We start from the raw sequence: 19,581 nt of genomic DNA, 5'->3' as shown, positions 1-19,581 counted from the left end.
TATTCTAGTAAAAGGCCACTGATAATTCCTCCGTCCCACATCGCTTGAGTAGGAAGTCGAGATATATGTTGCATCGTACAAGGACGTGTCTCTTTGAGGAGTGTTGAAGGTGACTGGACATTCCTCCATTCCACATGGTCTAGGTATGAAGCCATCAAATACTTTATATGTGCATGCTCATCCTTAAAACGAACAATATTATGCTAATGGGTTGGGCTTGCATTAATAACCAGTAAACCTTCCATGTCCATACTGCCACACCCACAGAAAGCACACCCAAGTTAAAATGATAACATGCAAGCAGACGGCGTCGTTTCAAATTCCTGGATAATATGGGAAGTTCAACAGCTGATCACATCATGATGGTATGGCAGCTTCCAATCGGACGGGAGAGCGAAGAGTCGAACTAGATGAGATCTATTTGTTTTACAGTTGGAGACTTGGAGTTCATCAAGTATAAGAGTGAACCAACTATGTATCCTCACGTCTTCAGCAGATCTCTATAAATTGGCGTAGTAGATTCAGAGTACAAAATGGGTTCTACACAGTCTATACAGGACGGCAATGGAGGATCCGAAAGCGAAGAGGAAGAAGAGGAGGAGGAGGAGGAGGAGGACGTTGAGGATGTCCGCCACGATGGTGAGCTTAGGCGAAAAATCGATCCCAATCTGGTGAAGAGGGTTCTAGAACAGGAGCCGGAGATGCTCCCCTGCCACGCCTCTGCTTCGCCGCTCTCTCCTCAGCTCTCGACACTGGGTACGCCGCGGCTCGGGCCATCAATTAAGGTGTGGGACCCGTACAACGTGCTAGCACCGCCACCGCCGCTCCCGCCCCCTCCCGTGTTTTCGCGGAGCTTCTCGATGGACGAGGATCATCATCAGCATAATCGAACGGTCACAGAGGTTTATTTGATCAGTCACGGCGAGTGCGAGCTTAATTTAAGATCGGATTTGGTGGGCGGGAGATGCCCGGCGGCTTCCTTGACGGCCAATGGGAAGCGTCAAGCGAGAGCGCTTGCAGTGTTTTTGAACTCCCAGAGGGTGACGTTTCATGCAGTATACTCATCGCCGTTGGATCGTGCTCGATCAATGGCTGTTTCAGTTTGTCAGGTAATTGTGAGCTAATTTCTTAATATCCTTTGTTTGACGGTGGTTTTGAGGATTTAATAGAGATAAAGGAAGATTAATCAATGAGAAAATATCAAATCTTTAATCTTGAAGTGAAATCTGGAATTCTTACTTTGAATCGATTCAGCTAAAGAAGCCACAGAACTGTATATACAGTATGTAGTTTGTGAATTTCCCGTGGATGCTTGCAGTTTCTTTGAAGAGTATTTATTATATCCATTAATGGTTTGTACTGTCAAGGTTTGTTGTAGACGATAATGTGGCCCAATGGTAGGTGCAACCTAGATATTACATGTTAAATTTTTGGAAATAGTGTCTCCACATATTGTGTGGGGTAAAGTCACTCTACATCCTGCATGTCCTCGACTTTGCCTACTACATGTCCTCGACTTCGCCTACTACGGGAAGAGTTGTTTACCTTTTACTGCCAAGGGTTTGTTATACATGTACATGAAAGGAATGATGTCAGATAATCTATGGTGCTTGATTATTGTGAGTGTTGAAGTTTAGGAGTCTATGATTTTTGTGAGATTAGAAAACATGGTGAGATGTGGTAAGAAAAAAGGTGGCTTCGTAATAGTTATTTTGTGAACTCTTGCTAGTTTTTGGGATAAATTGACTATAAAGGTTCCCTAAGAATAGAAGGGCAAGTTTCTTTGATGAATCAGTAAGTTCTTTTGTTAATATACTGGTTCATTAGCAAAGCGTGAATCTCATCATTGGTAATTCAAAATATATAAGTCTGACTATGCTTGTGCCATTGAAATACGTAATGTTTTTCTGTGAGAGTGAAAAAAGTGAACATGGAGAGTCTTCTAAGATGTAGACCACATGGATCAAAAAAAGGCAATGTTACTGTAAGTATAGGTGAATTCGGTTTGAAGTTTCTGCAAAAACCTAAATGGAAGTGTGTGAGGGCACTGAGAGTAGACACGGTGACCTATGATCTGGTGTGGGATATGGGAAACCAGATTATGAATCACAGAATAACGGTCTCCAACTGATTGGGCATTGCTTGCCAACTCATATGCTCCTTGTCAGGAGCATTGACGTGATGGAATTTTTTTAAGAAATTTATTTTGATTGTTCGTAGGGGATTTCGATTTGAACTTGGCGAGGAAGATTTTATTAATGATTTCCATACTTCTTGCCATACCTTTGATATTGCATCTTTCTGTCACTCATTATCGTTGATTGAATGATGGTGAAAGTCCTTGATTATGTAATTTCTGCACGATCAACTTGTGTACTTGGACTTTTTCCCACTAATCTTTCCTTGAAGTTCTATTGAACCATTTTTGAACTATAAAATAATGCAGGAGATGAATTTTGCAGAGGAACATATCCAATCCTCTAATTCACTTATGGAGATGAGTTTGGGTAACTGGGAGGGGTGCCTTTGTTCAGAAATATACACGCCCGAAACTCTAAGTTTAATTGATTGTATCCAGCCAGATTTTTGTGCACCATCTGGAGAGTCACTTCGTCAAGTAGAATATAGAATGGTTCAGTTCTTAAATGAGACTGTTCTGGGATTACATGGGAAGTTGAGATCGGATTTTGCTTCAAATCATCATAATGAGAGCCGAGGGTACTCACAACCAAACTCCCATGCTCTAACCAACTCGATTCATGACCAAGATGGTCAGTCTCAACAACCACCCCACTGGGATTTGATCCATCGACGGCAAGGGCTTACAAGGAAGAAGTCTGGTAAGAGCAGGCTACAAGTTGTGACTACTATTGGAGATCTTGAGGCTGAGGATGAGATCTCTCCCCAGGAAGTGAACCACCGTGATTTAAGTGAAAGAAGCTCCTCATCTGCAGTCTCGTCTTGTTTCGGCATTTTCAGTCATTCGGTGCCTATTAAGTGTCTCGTTACTGGCCTCCTTGGGTGTAGCCCAGTAATGATGCATAAAATTTGCATAGAAGATTCTTCAGTAACGGTGCTACAGCATTCGTGGAGAACAGGATGGCAGATAAAACGGTTAAATGATACAGCGCATCTTAGGCTTCTCTGAATCCTCACATAGAAATCTCTGGTGGAAAAGCAAGCTTTTAATTATTCGCTAAAGAGTGGAATTATCGTAATTTATAGTTCAATTAGGTCATAAACAAGTAAAATTTCTTCCCATCGTCGCAACTTTTGGCATTTATTTCAGATTTTCCAGCTTCAATGACAAAGAAGAACTGGGGTTGGATCTTTGTATGAGTTATTCTTTGTATGTGTAGCATTTATAATTGCTCAACTTGTAAGCATATTGTCTGTATTTGGAGGAAAATAGACTTGTTTTTCCTTCTGATTTATGAATTTTTTTTTTTTACTGGTGCGGCCTCCTACCAGTAGAGGGGCGAGGAATGCAAGATGTACTCTCAGCCACTAGATCAACGGTGGGAGGTCGACTTTAGCGAAACTGCGTTTAATGCTTGTTCCTCGAATATAAATTGTGTACCTAATGTCTACTTATACAGCTTTATTTAACTGATTGTGATTGTCTTCTGAATTATTCCACTTTGTTTTACAATAGCACTGCATATAGTCCTAAAAAATTGTACTTTCCTTCTTAGGCACCCCCTGCAAAATGGAGCTGAAAGCCTTAGCAGTCAGAGCTGCCTTCTTCACTATCATGCTTTCCCTTGGAAGACAGCAGGGAGTGAGAAATTCTTTCCGGTTATAAATGGTACGTTTCCTTCCTCCATGATATGGATACTTTGGGTCACAGGCATCTTATGCCTCGCCAAATCCACCCCACATTCCCAAGATAGTTGATATGCTATATTTATTTCCGACTTCAGCTAGAATTCTGAGTCATCCATGGGTGCTACCCCCAACTTCTCTGCCCTCGTTTGCATTCTCTTATTGTTTTCCAAACTCTATATTCAGAGGATGAGTCAACAATAACAGCTTCTCCTGCTGTGTTTCCATATGTTCACCAAGTTGTCCGACCTGGTCTGTAAACTCATTACTCAGCTGCTTCTCCGAATTGGGAAGAGGCGTTTGCGCCAGCTCCAATCTCAGGCGAGTTTATGGGGAAGAGTTCTTCTTCCTAGTTCAACTAAGGCTGATATTGGAGTGGCCTTGTTTGTTGCTTTATTGAAGGACTAACGTTTTCCCTATGTCCTCCCTCATTTATGTGACATTCCCCTGCTTCCCTATTTTGGGTTTTCACACTTGTTCATGCCTGGCTGGATGTTAATTAAATGGAGATATTAACCGAATCAAGATGAGAAGCTTTTGATTACATAGTGCAGGGGCTATCGACACTCATCAGATGCAACTTGCTATGAATATCAAATACTTAAAAGATTAAAAAAATAAATACTTGAGGACCTAATTTGGTCAAATACTTGTAGTGTCGTGATTGAAAGAGAGAATCTCACATGCTGTGCATAATTGGATAACCATTCCATATTGTAGTGCAGAGATTTTTCTTCAAGTTACAGTACTTTTACTTCGAATGACACTGTTTGTCCTAATTTTTACTGAGCATGCGGTCTTTCTTTCCTCTCCGCTCGGTTCGAACTAGGCGAGGGTAGGGTTGGGTTGTTAAAAAAAATCTGTAGAAATCCAATCAACAGTCAAATCGATTGATTGGTAGGTTTTTTTTAAAAAAAATATTTATAATTGATTGAAATAGTCGTTGATAATTGATTGGTATTTTAGATTTATGTCAAAAAATTTAAAGAAAATCAATTGTAACCGACGGTTTACATCCTATAGTACAAACTACAAAGAGTGCCCTGGCTCTATCGTAGTATGCAACTCCATAAAGCTCAAATTTATAAAATTTTGAAATATCATATTCATTAATCCCTAAATAGCTTACCTTTTAGAATTTAGGAAGTTGAATGTCAACAAAAGGAATGATGCAAAAAAGAAGAAATTTTTATTTATTTTATGAATTTAGATACATTTTTTATTCGAAATAAAAATCAAATTCAACATGAAAAATATATGAAATATTTTTACTTTTATCAAATTATTTAGAATTGTCATAATTTTGTTTTAAATTTGACTCTCGTTTAAAAAAAACATATAGTTAAATTCGTAAAACAAATGAAAATAATTTCAAAAACTTTACAAAATTTTTTGATCCCGATACTGGAGCCCGGGTACTCCATAGTCCATACCAGAACCTTCCACTACCGTTAAAAGGGAGAAGAGAAGCCCCTCCATATTAGCGTATTCTCTGTCCTCTCAAATTTAGGGTTTATACTTTATACAGTCTTGTCCCTCTTCCTCTCTCTGGCGATCAGAGAAAATCGAATATACAAACGCTCCCTCCATTTCAACACCTCTCTCTCTCACTTGCAAATGGCTATCTCCGATTCCTCTCGACAATATCTGATCCCAAGCTTTCTTTACTCTTCTTCCTCAGCAAAGTCTTTCTCTCTTGAAAAATGGCTTCACACAGACCATAACTCTAACATCGAGGTTCCGTCACCTTCCTCGAGCAAGAGCCACTTCATAGTCCCCGCACCAAGTGAGCCTGGCAAGATCGAGATGTACTCTCCAGCTTTCTATGCGGCCTGTACTGTCGGCGGGATTCTTAGTTGTGGATTAACTCACATGGCTGTTACTCCTCTTGATCTCGTCAAGTGTAATATGCAGGTCGTCTATCTTCAGATCTATTACTATTTACTGCTTTTATCCTGTTTTCCACATCATTCATTGCCTAGTGCTGGTAGTTCCTAAGCTGGATTCGTTATTAGGTTCGATCTATGATTATTTAAGTTGCACACTGTTCTTACGTTTTTCTTGTATTCTCGCATGTGTTGATTATGAAATTTAGATCGCTATCTAGTTTCTTTTGGTCTTGCACTTGCAAGCTTTTACGAGCTTGTGTTGTTTAGACTTTAGTGGATGCTGTTGGCCTACCGACTGGATTTGTGAGTTCCTTTTCTTTTTTTTTTTCAATAAATACAAACGCACTTTCGTTTTTGTTGATTAGGATCACATGTTTGTGAATTGGTCCGTATGGTTTTACTCTGTTATCTATAAATTGTACTGAACGTTAGCTTTGCTTCGTTGTTTTCCTAACTAGTCTAGTTTCTGTCGGCTTTCCTTCTTAAACTTCTATATATTTTTAGTTGGTAGAGGTAGCTGTGTTGAGAGCTGAGACATTACTTATGGTGTTGATAATGTTTTTGAAATCTTTGCATGGTTCTAAATTATAATCTTATAATGTAGTAGGATTTCAATGTTGTTAACTTGTTATAGTAGGTCATATTATATTTGCCTACTTGACCAAATGAAAATATGGTTTATACTTTATAGGCATGCTATTCTATCACTTTGTGTCTGATCTAGTGAAAATGGGAAAAGAAACAGCAGTTCAAATTGTTGTGATGATTATGGTTAAAATGACCGTTGATATATTCTAACTGCTATTTCATTTCTAGATCTTGCTTTACAATTTGTTGGTGAATTCTGTTCAATTTTCTGTTACATATTGCTATACATACATACATATATATATATACATATATATAGATACATACATATATATATATATATATTTAGATATGTGCATTGACATTTTCTAAAGGTTTGATTTCCAGATTGACCCTGCAAAGTACAAGAGCATCTCATCCGGTTTTGGAGTATTGCTCAAGGAGCAGGGATTAAGAGGTTTCTTTAGGGGTTGGGTGCCTACCCTTCTTGGCTACAGTGCTCAAGGAGCCTGCAAGTTTGGATTCTATGAGTTTTTCAAGAAGTATTACTCTGATATTGTGGGACCTAAGTACGCTGCCAAGTACAAGACCTTGATTTACCTTGCTGGCTCTGCATCTGCTGAGGTGATTGCTGATATTGCTCTTTGCCCCTTTGAGGCTGTAAAGGTTCGCGTTCAAACTCAGCCTGGTTTTGCTAGAGGTCTTTCGGATGGACTTCCCAAGTTTGTGAAATCTGAGGGGGTTCTAGGGTATGCTATACAGTTGCTTCTGTTTGACATTTATTATAATAGAAGCTATTTTCCATTGTGTGGCTTTTTTTGTTAATTCTGTGTTCTGCAGGTTGTACAAAGGCCTTGTTCCACTTTGGGGGCGCCAGATTCCATGTAATTTTTTCTCCTCATATTTTCAAGTATTTGTGGAGAATTTTTAATAAGTGCTCTCTCTCTCCCCCCCTTTCCCTCCCTATCTAATACTAAGTGCTGCTTGTGCCCCTTTTTTAAAGTATGATCTGCCATCTGCATTGTTCTCAAGTGCCACTTTTGTTTATTGGATATATTTCATTTTATTTTTTTATATGGAAGTATGTACTTTATAACGTTTATTGCTGCTTTATTACAATTGATAAGTGGTATAGTATTATAGCGAAAAATGGCAACACCAGTGACCATTTCAAAAGTGATTCATTTACAAACCTAGGACTAGCTACAATATGGTAGCCATTAGTAGCATTATAGTCCTTGGTAACTAACAAAGAATACTAATGTATTGCTCCCCAACTTGAAAAACAAAGCTGGTAATAATTTTTTTGCAAAAGTATATAATACCTCTGTTTCTCCTAGAAGCATATAATGCTTCTCAATTCTAGATTCATTTCCAATTAGTTGAAGTCCCCTCATTGTGGGCACAAACTTGATAAGTTTTGCTTGGCTCAACTTGATTAGGCATTTGTGTTTCTTGTTGATATTAATTGTTCTTGAGTGTAGCAGCAGCGCACACAGATGTCTACGCCATTCGTGATTCCTGTCACTGATTGAAACTCATTTTCCTGGTAATTGTAGGTCCCTATCCTTCCCATGAACTTTTGTTCATGTGAACCTAGTCTGCATGGTCTCTTTGTTTTCGTTTTATGATGATACTTGTTGCATATAATCATGATATGCTCTGAATTAAGAGTAGTATTTATTTAGTTATTATGTTATGGATACACATATTTGGTGATTAATTGTCGTGTCTGTAGCCAATCTTCTGGCGTTAGCTAACTTTGTTGTTTTAATGTGCTACTTTAGTTTTGGTTGCTACTTGCAATTTTATGATATATATATATTTGAATATATACACTCTTTATGACAGATACAATGATGAAATTTGCATCATTTGAGACAATTGTAGAGCTGATCTACAAACATGCCATCCCCACGCCAAAGGACCAATGTAGCAAGCCCCTGCAACTTGGCGTCAGTTTTGCTGGTGGTTATGTTGCCGGTGTTTTATGTGCAATTGTGTCGCATCCTGCTGATAATCTCGTCTCCTTCCTTAACAACGCCAAAGGAGCAACGGTTGGTGATGTGAGTGTCCCTTGTTTTGTGGGCTGTCTTAAAATTTATTATTCCTTCCGTGTTATCTTATTTAGTTACTTAATGATCTCGCTTGCTGTTTGTTCAGGCTGTAAAGAAGCTAGGTTTGTGGGGTCTATTTACACGAGGACTTCCTCTCCGCATAGTCATGATTGGTACTCTCACTGGAGCTCAATGGGGTATCTATGATGCATTCAAAGTCTTTGTGGGACTGTAAGTTCTTTTCAGCATTTGCTCGTCATTGACATTTATTCAATATTCATTTTGTGGTTAAATTCCATCTCTAATGACAATGTGATTTTAGGCCGACCACTGGTGGTGTCGCCCCTGCCGCTGCCCCTGATGCAGCTACTCTGGCAAAGGTGTAAAGCAAACACAATTACTTTTCTCCCTTTCGGGAACCTTTACATTTCCCCATAGGATTAATAAACAAGGGAATGTTGAAAGCTTTTTCAACGAACATAAGCTAGTGAAGCTTTGACTTTAGCAATTGGAGCTTTTGAGGATGGTTTCTCCTTTCAGTCCTTTGGAACACCCCCCCCCCCCCCCCGGTCATGGTATCTTTACTAGTTAGGCCATAGATTTATATGAGCTCTTTTGATACGTAGGACCGTGATGTTGCTTTTGAGGAATAGTGACAGAAAAAATTAGCCGAGGATGGTCTCTCTTCTTCTTTTTCTGTCGTGCGGGAAAAAAATTTTAAAGTTGCTGGTGTAGTGGCATGGGCATCATTGCCTGTTTACATCGAAGACTAGCATCAGTAGGGAGTTTCAGCCTTCCAGGTACAATTTATTTTCTCTATACTCGGCAAAAATACATCATATTATTCTTGATCATAATCTGCCCTCGAAATTATCTGATTTGTGTCTCAACAAAATTCAGACACTTCAAAGGGAGACAAATGGAATCACAGAAAAACATGTTGGTGTTGGATATATGTACCAACACACAGCACATATTAAAATTCTCGTAAGAAGAAACTCCATTTTCATATAAAAAAACACAAAGTGGGGAGAGATGGGAAGGGCAACTTATCTACACAAAACCACTTTAATATTAGATAAAATTTGGAGGAAAACAAAAACCCTTTAAAATACTAAAATAATACTAGCCCTATCCCGACTCAATGCAGGGACGAAACCCATCACTTCAAGTGCAACAATCTCAATGGTAGGGCACATATTAACCACCAGAGGTTAGAGTAGAAGACACCTACCAGTTAATACTGATGCTAAATGATCTCTTTTAGTACATCCATGGGAACCTTTCCACGTCTTTGCATACAGCAGATAAATCAAAGTGGCAAAAATGTCTCCCATTCACTCCAACTTAGCTATCTTACCCTCTTCCTCCTGTTTTTTAGGCTCCGCAGGGAAATATTTAATACCCACAAGATCACCAACTTGACTGATAACCTGAAAGGAAAAGGGAATGCCAACTTTAATTTTTCAAATCTTCGAGTTGGGGTGGCCAAACGAAAGTAACATTTGTGCACACTCTTGGGAACGACAAAACAGACACATAAAAGAACAAGGACAATTCTTGTTCATTTGTCTCATTCTGCCTCTGGTTTGTGTAAACAGAATTTCACACATTGGAGCACCTGAGCTCATTAGGAGAATGACTGAATACGCTACGATGTATGACCATACATACTTTTGGGATGGCCACTATGATTATCACATCGTGAACCTATTCTTGCAAGCAAGCACCAAGCACATGACATGAGTGAGCTGCCGCACACAAACCACAAGTGGCATGCTATAGCAACCATCATCATCACTATCAAGACTTCATCCCAAACAATTTGGGGTTAGCTATTTGAATACATAAAAAAAAGTCAATGAACCATCTCTTTCAGAGATGCAAGCCTGAATGAAACCGATAAAATATAAGTGAAACAAGCAAATGGCAGAGAGTGAGAGAGAGCATGCCAGAATTTACCTCCAAGGCTTTCATAAGGTCTTTCTTGGTATGAGAAGCAGAGATGCATATACGTGCCCTAGCCAACAATAGCGGGGTTGCTGGAAAAGCTACAGTCACGACGGCTACCTGCAGTAGCAACAGTAATTGATGATCAATTCAAAGTTCCATAATGAACACCAAAATTAGGGAGCACATTAGCGTTAGGAGCACTCACATTTTGCTTGAGGCACTCCCTTGAGAAGGCTGGTATTTTAGCTGGGTTGTAAAGCATAACTGGCATTACTGGAGAGTCATTATCACCAAGAACCTCAAAACCCATTTTCTGCAGCTCCGACCTGAAAAAGTTGCTATTTTCGCGTATCCTCGCAAGCTTCTGAGCACCTACGCAAAAGCAAGACTATTTCAATTCGCAGTCAAACAAGCAGTTGAGATTCACAGCTTGAGAAGCTCACAAGACAAAAGCCAAAACCAAGTAAAACAGAACTATATGCACATACCTCTATTAGAACCATCCTCCCCTAAAATGACCCTAATTGCAGATATAATTTGTTCTGCAGCTGGCGGTGAGATTGAAGTTGCATAAAGATGAGCTGGGCAAGTGTACTTCAAGTACTGGATAAGCTCCTGCGAAGGATGTAAATTTCCAATCTATTTACATTCTGAAAAACCTTCTTCATTTTCTTCCACCAACACAATGACCTTTTTCAGGTGAAAACAACTGATGCAATATATGTTTATAGATAAAACCATTCGAAGTGCTTAAGTTCAGGTTGGCCTACTAAAGAATGCAAATAGTGAAAAAAGTGCAAACAAGTGCCAGCCACTAAAATAGACTATAAAATGCAAAATTTTTTCTCTATTATAAGGTTCACAAATGTACTAGCTCATTCAAATATTCAACTGAGCTTGTTTTAATGTTCCCTTGGAAAGAGAAGAATAAAATGACGACAAAACTAATTTTAAATGCATGCAACGATGAGCATAGAGGTCATGGCTAATCCTAATGCAAACTGCTCAGAGAATTTGGAAAACAACTGAGACAGTGCACAAGCAAACCTTTGAGCCAGCTATATATCCACCACATGATCCAAATGATTTCGTAAAAGTTCCCATCATGATATCTACATCAGCAGTGTCCACGCCCAAGAGCTCACATACTCCTCGTCCTGTTTTCCCAACTGCTCCAATGCTGTGGGCCTCATCCAAATATGTGTACACCTACAACATTATAAAGACGACAAGAATAGGAAAAATGAAATTATAGGTAAGAAAACAAAGAAAGCCCATCGTTTTGTTGTATGTGAGCTTTTCATTTGCATTTTGCAAGTAAAATTACATGAATTTTTAAGATTTTTATAACAAAAGGTAGCTAATGCAGTCTAGGTTAAAAGAGAAAACAGAGAAAGAAAAACAAAAGGCCAAGTGAAGCAACAAGAGAGTATACACTTGTCCAGCATGGCATCCCTTCACATAAAGACACAACACTTTATAATTTCTGCACCCTCTTAACACACATTGACAGTAAAGCAACAAACGGGACTTACCTTATACTTTTTGCAGATCGCTATAATCTCGGGTAGTTTGCAAAGCTCCCCTTCCATGCTGTAGATCCCCTCCACAATTACAATGATCTTCTTCCATGGTCTGTGAGTCCTAGGTTGACCATCCGCAATTTGTTCTCTCAAAACCTCCTCTAAGTGAGAGGGTGCTGGAAGTAACATATCAAAAGAGAATAGTGAGTTCAAGAAAATCCAAGTTCGAAGCCCGTTAATATTGTTTGAATTTAAGAAAATTGCCCACCAAATCAAAAAGTATCCACTGCCACCTAGAATTGCAACCCAAAACTCCAGTAAAGCTACCATGATAATGCAACATGGACACATTACAGAGAAAACTAAGAGACAGTCACTTTAAGCGTATTCAAGAAAACATCTTCACACTTCAAGATCACGTAATGCATTCCTTCCTCACCTGTTATTCTTCACCTTTTTTTTCAATAAAGAGTTATCCATCACATTGTAAACTCCTATTTCTGGACTCCGGAGTTAGAATAAGTATGAAAAGTGAAAACTAATATGAATTTCATGCGCTAAGAAACACTTACTGTTATGCTGGAAAACACGAATAGTAGCTCCTGAACCTCTAGCACCATTAACAATGGAGTTGTGATTCAAGGAATCACTAATGATCAAGCCACCCTGATAATGAAACTATTCTTGAGAATCCACAAGCAACTATTTAAGGAAATTACTCACATGTACTCTCCAGTCTCCACAAAAATGCATACCTTTCCGACCAGGACTGGAAGGATAGCAGAGTTTGTCACATAGCCCATGCCTAAGACTATAGCAGCTGGTTTGCCAACAAAGTCGGCAACACACTTTTCCAATTCATTATGCAACACAGTTGTGCCTGACAAGAAATAGTAAGTAAAAACACAAGTAGACAAGTGTTTAATCAAAAAAAAATTTACAAAGTGAACGGAGGATCAGAAAAATTAACGTACTCACCACCATCCACCCGGCTACTACAGGTACTGGGAGAATATTTCTTCAAAGACTCAATTGCCCGGGGTGTGCAGTACTCGTCTGCCGCAGCAAAGCCAAGGTAGTTGTACGAGCCCAGATTAAGGCATCTACTTAACTTAGAGGTCCGCCTGTAATGAAGGTAATCATATACATTTAAGGTGCTATAAAACCAGAAACAAAAGGGGAACTTTTTCTCCTACATAGAAGTTAGATACCAATATGATTTTAAGACAATGAAGCAGAATGAGAGATCTTACTTCAATGTCTTATTATTGTCATTAGAGTAACGCTCAACCACATTAAACCAAGCATCAGGAGCACTGGCTATTGGTCGCCCAAAACAGTCCTGCCACCCACAATATAAGAAATTTCACATAGTTGAATCGCTCCTCGATGATCACCGTAAATAAAACAAATGTAAGAATTACAGGACATCCAAACTTCATATGTTGTTTTAAAGATACCGGAGACATTTGCAATACATCCAATTAAACAATAACATTTATTTTCAATTAATAGAGTTTAGAGAAGGTTGGGCCAAATCTATGATCGATTGCAAAAGGAAGAGAACATATTCATACGTGAACAGTTAAAACATAATTTAATAAGCCTTCAAAGCAATTCTCTGATAGCTGAAAGAAGGGGGCGGGGAATTCCAGCACTAATGATGCAAGCAATTTCAATTTATCATTCGCCTTGAGAGTGATGTAACACCTTTGGCCATTTATTTTTGGAACCAAGATTACTAGAAAATGAAATCATCCATCCTCTCCTTCCCTCTCACTTTGATCGGCATCTTACAGTCATACCACAATAAGTTCACACAGTCATGTCACATATTCTCTTACACTTGCACTAGATAGAACTTGATCACCTCTAATTCAGCCATAAAGGCTACAAGCTTAACAAATAAATCCAAAATACCAAATTCAGATTTACACAAATATCGTACATTTCCTCTTTGCAGACACTTAAACCTGCCAAATCAAAAATCCAATCTCTCCCAAAAACATTGAATTTCAAGTCAACAACAAGAACACAAGAAATAACGCCCAGTCTTAAATACAAAGACCTATAAAATAGGATCGAAACCAGCAGACCTGAATACGGAGGTACAAACGTCGTGTGTAAAAATCTTCTAGGCCAAGGCAAATGGGAGCATAGCCCTGCTTGAACCGAAAGACAAGCAAAAAAGTTACACGAATGACAAAAACCCACCCAAAAAACAGAGAAATTTAATAGAATTTAAACTTATACGGAACCTGAAGATTGTTGGTCCCCCAACTGAAACACTTGCGAAAGTTATCCCTTAATTGACCGAACAAGAACAATAAACCATAGCTGATATACGTTGTTAAAGCTGTAAAATACGGAATTGCAATCATTTCTACCTCTCCTGATGTGAATTTTACGTCAACAACAAGAACCCTCGAATTCCAATATCATCCAAAACAAGGATGAAGAACGGATCTGTATGAACAAACAGAGGAATCAGAATCTAAATGATTCAGGCAGGGAGATCCGGCAGCGCGAGGTATTGGGGAAGGTGAACGAGATGATCCGAATCGGAAAGGGAAGATCGGTTGACCCGGTCAAGAGGAAGGGCGGGGGATAAGGGAGTGGCCAATCCTCTCTGTCTCTGCGTTGTTCCTCGTTACGCTGTCTGCGCTTGTTTTGGAAACTTCTGACAAAACCGGACTAACCACCCGGAAACATCCGGGTCAGTTCATATTCAACTTGGACCTTCCCGTAAATGGGCCCAGTCCTAGAAAGTAAGGGGATAAGCACGCACAAATCCATCAGACAAGTCAATTCAGTCGAGACCCAATGTAAAATGGTTTACACCTGTTTAGAATCGAATTCTCGATCTCGATCGAGATTCTTTATTCTTTAAATCCGAAGAGATCTAGATTATTGGAAAGTGATTTAAATCTTCATTTACACACATGCAGGACCAGCTTAGTAGCTTACATGTGTGCGTGCATGTGCTATATTCCCCTGTTTCTTCCACTAACTTTAGAAAGAAAGAAAGAAAGTAGAGGAGGGTGACATTGATAAACCCACCATTGATGTGGTCCTAAATATTCCTAATTTTGATCTTTCTTCCTCCTCCATGGATATATGACCTTTTGTCCTCGAAGAAACAATTCCACAGGAGTCATTTTTACTCTCACAATCCTGTCTTCAACACATGACAGGATCACCACACATCCATTATCTCATAAGTGCTGATGTCGCTCATATTATATATATATATATATTTAAAATTATGTGTGTTTTTAACATCATCGATTTTTTTTAACCGATAACAATATCATATAATTTTATTCGTTGAACATCTTATATAGATTTAAATTCGAGTATGTGCACACATAGATTTCCCATATGACCTGATAGATGAGCTAAAAATCAACGCATGATCACAAGATTATTGTTGAATCCGTACACAAAAACCAAAGAACGATGTGGAAGTGTTGAATGCATTTAACCGTGTAATAATATCTGCAAATGATGGGAGGAGGGAAATGATCATGAGGGTCCTTTTTAACTAATAAACAATGTATGTGTATATGTATACGAGAATTCCTCTGTATATGTATATGTATATGTTTAAATTTTCTTATTGACACTGCCTTTCACTTTCAATAATGTTGATTTATGTATGTTCTTCTCCCTTTGTAATTATGGGGGTTTTAATTTTTAATCATTGGGGATTATCCAACCCTAACCACCACTACCATTTCAATTGCAAATTACAATTCCTTCTAATTGGATGATTTGATTTGTCCTTCTCCAATTACTTAATTCCATTGCGTATTACGCAGTTGCAGTTGGTTAGTTTGCTCTCCAAGACATGCAGACAAATTTGCCAGCCGTACACAACACTTTCCACTCCAAGAACCAAATTTGATTCCACTAGTATTACATATATGTTCTCTATCTTTCTGCCCATGTGCTAAATTTTGGCTCAACTTATTCTGTTGTTAGGTGAAAAATTTTTGCGTACACAGTCCTGACTGTCTGAGTTAGGCTCATATTGAGCGTGTCGAATTTGGAGTTATGTATAAAGACAACTACAATGGTGTCCTATTTGCTGGGCCAACAAAAATGTTGACCCGATCCCACTTCTATTACACAAAAAATCAAATTAAACACTTCTATCAATACAATCATGTCAACAAAACACATCTCTTAATACAGCCACATCAATATCAACAAACATACAAATTTCTATACATTATCCCTTTCCGCCCAACATAGAGATCAACAACATTTCACGTCTTCATGTTGTCCCAACAAAACTACATCAAAACACACAATCTCAATACATTCACACCAGCAAAACACGTATCTCAATATAGTCATATCAACAAAACACATTTTTCAATATAACCACATCAATAAAAAAAAAACATCTTTATTGATCCAACAATAATTTACCATTGGAAGTGACTAAAGGACGTGCATTAAGTAGTTGCTCTTATATTTACTACTAATCATTGATAGACCATGATTCATATTATCCCAAATATATATATATATATATATATATATATATATAATCATATTATTAAAGTGGATATACCAAATATAAAAGATAATATTAAAAAATGCTCTACTCGTCGGCCAAAAAAATATATTCTTATCCTCACAGTGGCATTGTGGTAGTTTTTTCATTAACGGGGAAAATTGTCTACTACGCCATCACTGTTCTATTCAGAAAGACATGCACGTGCCCATTCAACGGCGGAGATTATCCTAATATCTCGATTGAAAATATTTATTCACCGTCGGATTTCGAAACTAACCCTGGTTAAGCTTGCTCGCTTAACCATGGTTAAATCTGCTCAACTAAAGAGCTCAGTTTCCCTCAGCCTTCACAAATGAGGAGAGTGATCTCTGGTTCGAGTTGTTCTTCTCTCTGTAGCTTCGTGTCCTTTCCTTTTACTGATATCATCATTAGATTTTCGATTTCCTTGATGATTTCCATTTACGGAACTGCTCAGATCCGCTGATCTACGAGAATTTGATCTGTTTTTTCTTTTCTTTTTTTACTGCAATCATCAGTATTCACTGGTTTGATTAATTTTTTCTTCAATTTCTGGCACTATCTCCTCTTGTTCAGATCTGATTCTGAGTAGCAGCTGATGTTGGAAATCAGTCGTTGTTTCTGTACGATGATTGTTTAGATCTGATATTTGATGCAGATGAGGTGGTTTTAGCTTCACTTGCTTGTGAAGAAGAAGAAGATGAACTACTTCCCCTATGAGGTTTTGGAGCACGTATTTGATTTTGTGACCTCGCATCGAGACCGGAACGCTGTGTCTCTGGTTTGCAAGTTGTGGTACAAGATCGAGAGGTGCAGTAGGGAGCGGGTGTTCATTGGGAACTGTTATGCGATTAGTCCGGAGAGGGTGATCGAGAGGTTTCCAGGTCTCAAGTCGTTGACCTTGAAGGGGAAGCCGCATTTCGCCGACTTCAACTTGGTGCCACTCGATTGGGGTGGATTAGTATATCCATGGATCGAGGCCCTGGTGCGTAGTCGGGTCGGGCTGGAGGAGCTGAGGCTCAAGAGGATGGTGGTCTCTAACGAGAGCCTCGAGCTGCTCGCTCGTTCGTTTCCAAATTTCAAGTCTTTGGTCCTTGTCAGCTGTGAAGGGTTCACCACCCGTGGTCTTGCAGCTGTGGCTAGAAATTGCAGGTAAGGAATTTTTTGTTATGTTTTGCGCTCTACTAGATTTGTTGATTGAGCTTGTTATGGTATTTGATTGTTGAGTGGACTTTGGTTTAAGCTAGGAGGTTTATACCGCTTTGCAGATCGCCAGACAAGAAGTTTGCCTGGTTTTTGTGTTTCCAGGGGTTCTGGTATTGAACCTTGGTTGCATTTTTAGCTGTTAGTGCGATTTGAAAGGGTCATTATTTGTTGATATTGGCTGCTTAAAGCCAGCTTCTTGTCTGTCTGTCTATTTTAATCCCGAAACGGCGAAGCCCCAAATATTTTTGAGATTTGAGGCTTTGACATGTTTTTTTCATCAACTTTGTAAACATGTTAGTAGGATGTTTTATGATATGATTTTGTGGGACTTTAGCTAAAGTAGAAGAGGAGTTGTAGGTGGGCTTGGTGTCATGCACAGTTTGTCTTTTGATTTTTTATTAAGGTCCAAGATCTATATTGATGTTTCCTTTTGTGTTTGTTTGTTGAGTTCAGGTTCCTTAGGGAGCTGGACCTGCAAGAAAGTGAAGTGGAGGACTACAGTGGCCATTGGATTAGTTGCTTCCCGGACAGCTGCTCTTCTCTTGTCTCATTGAATTTTGCGTGCCTCAAGGGAGAGATCTATTTAGCTGCTCTTGAGAGGCTTGTTGCAAGATCACCGAACCTCAAGAGTTTGAGGTTAAATCGTGCTGTTCCCACCCACTCTCTACAGCGGATATTAATGCAAGCTCCACAACTGGTAGAATTGGGTATTGGATCTTATTTACCTGATAGTCATTTGGAGACCTTTGATAAATTGAAAACCGCGATACTAAAGTGTCATTCCATTAGGAGTTTGTCTGGTATTTTGGAAGTTTCTCCTTACTACTGCCTGACAGCTATTCACCCAATTTGCCCCAACCTGACCTCCCTGAACCTGAGTTATGCTCCTGGAGTACGTGGTGTTGAGTTCATTGGCCTGATTCGCCGCTGCAGTAAACTTCAACGCTTATGGGTATGACTTTTTAGCTATTCATACTAAAATCACACCTTTTTATTTATTAAGTAATTAAATAATGTGAATTAGTAATCTCTGCAGATACTGGATTGTATTGGAGACAAGGGACTAGGAGTTGTGGCTTCTACTTGTAAAGAATTGCAGGAATTGAGGGTTTTCCCATCCGATCCTTTTGTTGGGAAATCTGTGACAGAGGAAGGTCTTGTTGCCATATCCATTGGCTGCCCTATGCTTAATTCATTGCTATACTTCTGCCAGCAGATGACCAATGCAGCCCTCATAACAGTATCCAAGAACTGCCCTAATTTCACCCGCTTCAGGCTGTGCATCCTTGAGCCGAATAAACCGGACGCTGTCACCATGCAGCCACTGGATGAAGGTTTTGGGGCTATTGTTCATGCATGCAAGGGTCTCCGGAGGCTGTCCCTCTCGGGCCTTCTAACCGACCAAGTTTTCCTCTACATTGGAATGTATGGTGAGCAGCTTGAGATGCTGTCCATAGCATTTGCCGGAGACAGCGACAAGGGAATGCAGTATGTATTAAATGGATGTAAGAAACTCCGGAAGTTAGAGATCATGGACAGTCCCTTTGGTAACAAAGCACTTCTAACGGACATGGGAAAGTATGAAACAATGCGATCCCTTTGGATGTCATCCTGCGATGTTACCATTGGAGGCTGCAAGACCCTTGCAAAGATGATGCCCAGGCTGAACGTGGAGATCATTGATGAAGATGATCAGATGGAATCTTGTGATGATGATAGTCAGAAAGTAGAGAGGATGTACCTGTACCGTACATTGGTCGGGCCCAGGAAAGATGCACCAGACTTTGTGCGGACTGTAGGTGCATCCTAGGTGATTGATTCTTATGGTTTTTCCTAGCTGTTTGCGATTTAGTGTTGTATGCTACGTATTAAATTTACCAGAGATTTGCCAGATGTAACTTTATATAAGTGTTGGCCTTTATCTTTAAGGATAAAACATGGCAAACAGACGAGTATTAGGTGGATAGCCTCAAATTTATGTTATCCTTGTACCA

At 39.2% G+C, this 19,581-nt stretch overlaps 4 protein-coding genes across 4 annotated transcripts; 3 read left to right on the top strand and 1 right to left on the bottom strand.

Moving 5' to 3' along the window:
- Positions 1 to 292: 292 nt before the first annotated feature.
- On the top strand, positions 293 to 3,613 carry LOC119993758. Its single transcript, XM_038840982.1, has 2 exons — positions 293 to 1,109; positions 2,447 to 3,613. The coding sequence occupies exons 1-2, from the start codon at positions 534 to 536 to the stop codon at positions 3,146 to 3,148; spliced, it is 1,278 nt and encodes a 425-aa protein (XP_038696910.1). The 5' UTR covers positions 293 to 533; the 3' UTR covers positions 3,149 to 3,613.
- Positions 3,614 to 5,251: 1,638 nt separating this feature from the next.
- Positions 5,252 to 8,898, top strand: LOC119993760 (mitochondrial phosphate carrier protein 3, mitochondrial). The gene is made up of 6 exons (XM_038840983.1): positions 5,252 to 5,739; positions 6,690 to 7,051; positions 7,143 to 7,186; positions 8,154 to 8,368; positions 8,466 to 8,590; positions 8,682 to 8,898. The coding sequence occupies exons 1-6, from the start codon at positions 5,443 to 5,445 to the stop codon at positions 8,743 to 8,745; spliced, it is 1,107 nt and encodes a 368-aa protein (XP_038696911.1). The 5' UTR covers positions 5,252 to 5,442; the 3' UTR covers positions 8,746 to 8,898.
- A 499-nt stretch (positions 8,899 to 9,397) lies between these two features.
- LOC119993757 (long chain base biosynthesis protein 2a-like) lies at positions 9,398 to 14,516 on the bottom strand. The gene is made up of 12 exons (XM_038840981.1): positions 14,094 to 14,516; positions 13,932 to 13,997; positions 13,089 to 13,177; positions 12,814 to 12,959; positions 12,591 to 12,715; positions 12,408 to 12,501; positions 11,848 to 12,011; positions 11,360 to 11,521; positions 10,801 to 10,927; positions 10,518 to 10,684; positions 10,322 to 10,429; positions 9,398 to 9,792 (listed from the first exon to the last, which is right to left on the bottom strand). The coding sequence occupies exons 1-12, from the start codon at positions 14,214 to 14,216 to the stop codon at positions 9,697 to 9,699; spliced, it is 1,467 nt and encodes a 488-aa protein (XP_038696909.1). The 5' UTR covers positions 14,217 to 14,516; the 3' UTR covers positions 9,398 to 9,696.
- A 2,192-nt stretch (positions 14,517 to 16,708) lies between these two features.
- Positions 16,709 to 19,532, top strand: LOC119993116 (protein AUXIN SIGNALING F-BOX 2-like). The gene is made up of 3 exons (XM_038840055.1): positions 16,709 to 17,533; positions 18,041 to 18,539; positions 18,624 to 19,532. The coding sequence occupies exons 1-3, from the start codon at positions 17,082 to 17,084 to the stop codon at positions 19,395 to 19,397; spliced, it is 1,725 nt and encodes a 574-aa protein (XP_038695983.1). The 5' UTR covers positions 16,709 to 17,081; the 3' UTR covers positions 19,398 to 19,532.
- Positions 19,533 to 19,581: the final 49 nt, after the last annotated feature.

This window comes from Tripterygium wilfordii, chromosome 23 (assembly GCF_013401445.1).
Source record: "Tripterygium wilfordii isolate XIE 37 chromosome 23, ASM1340144v1, whole genome shotgun sequence".
Lineage (NCBI taxonomy): Eukaryota > Viridiplantae > Streptophyta > Magnoliopsida > Celastrales > Celastraceae > Tripterygium > Tripterygium wilfordii.
This window is presented reverse-complemented; position numbering and strand designations above follow the sequence as displayed.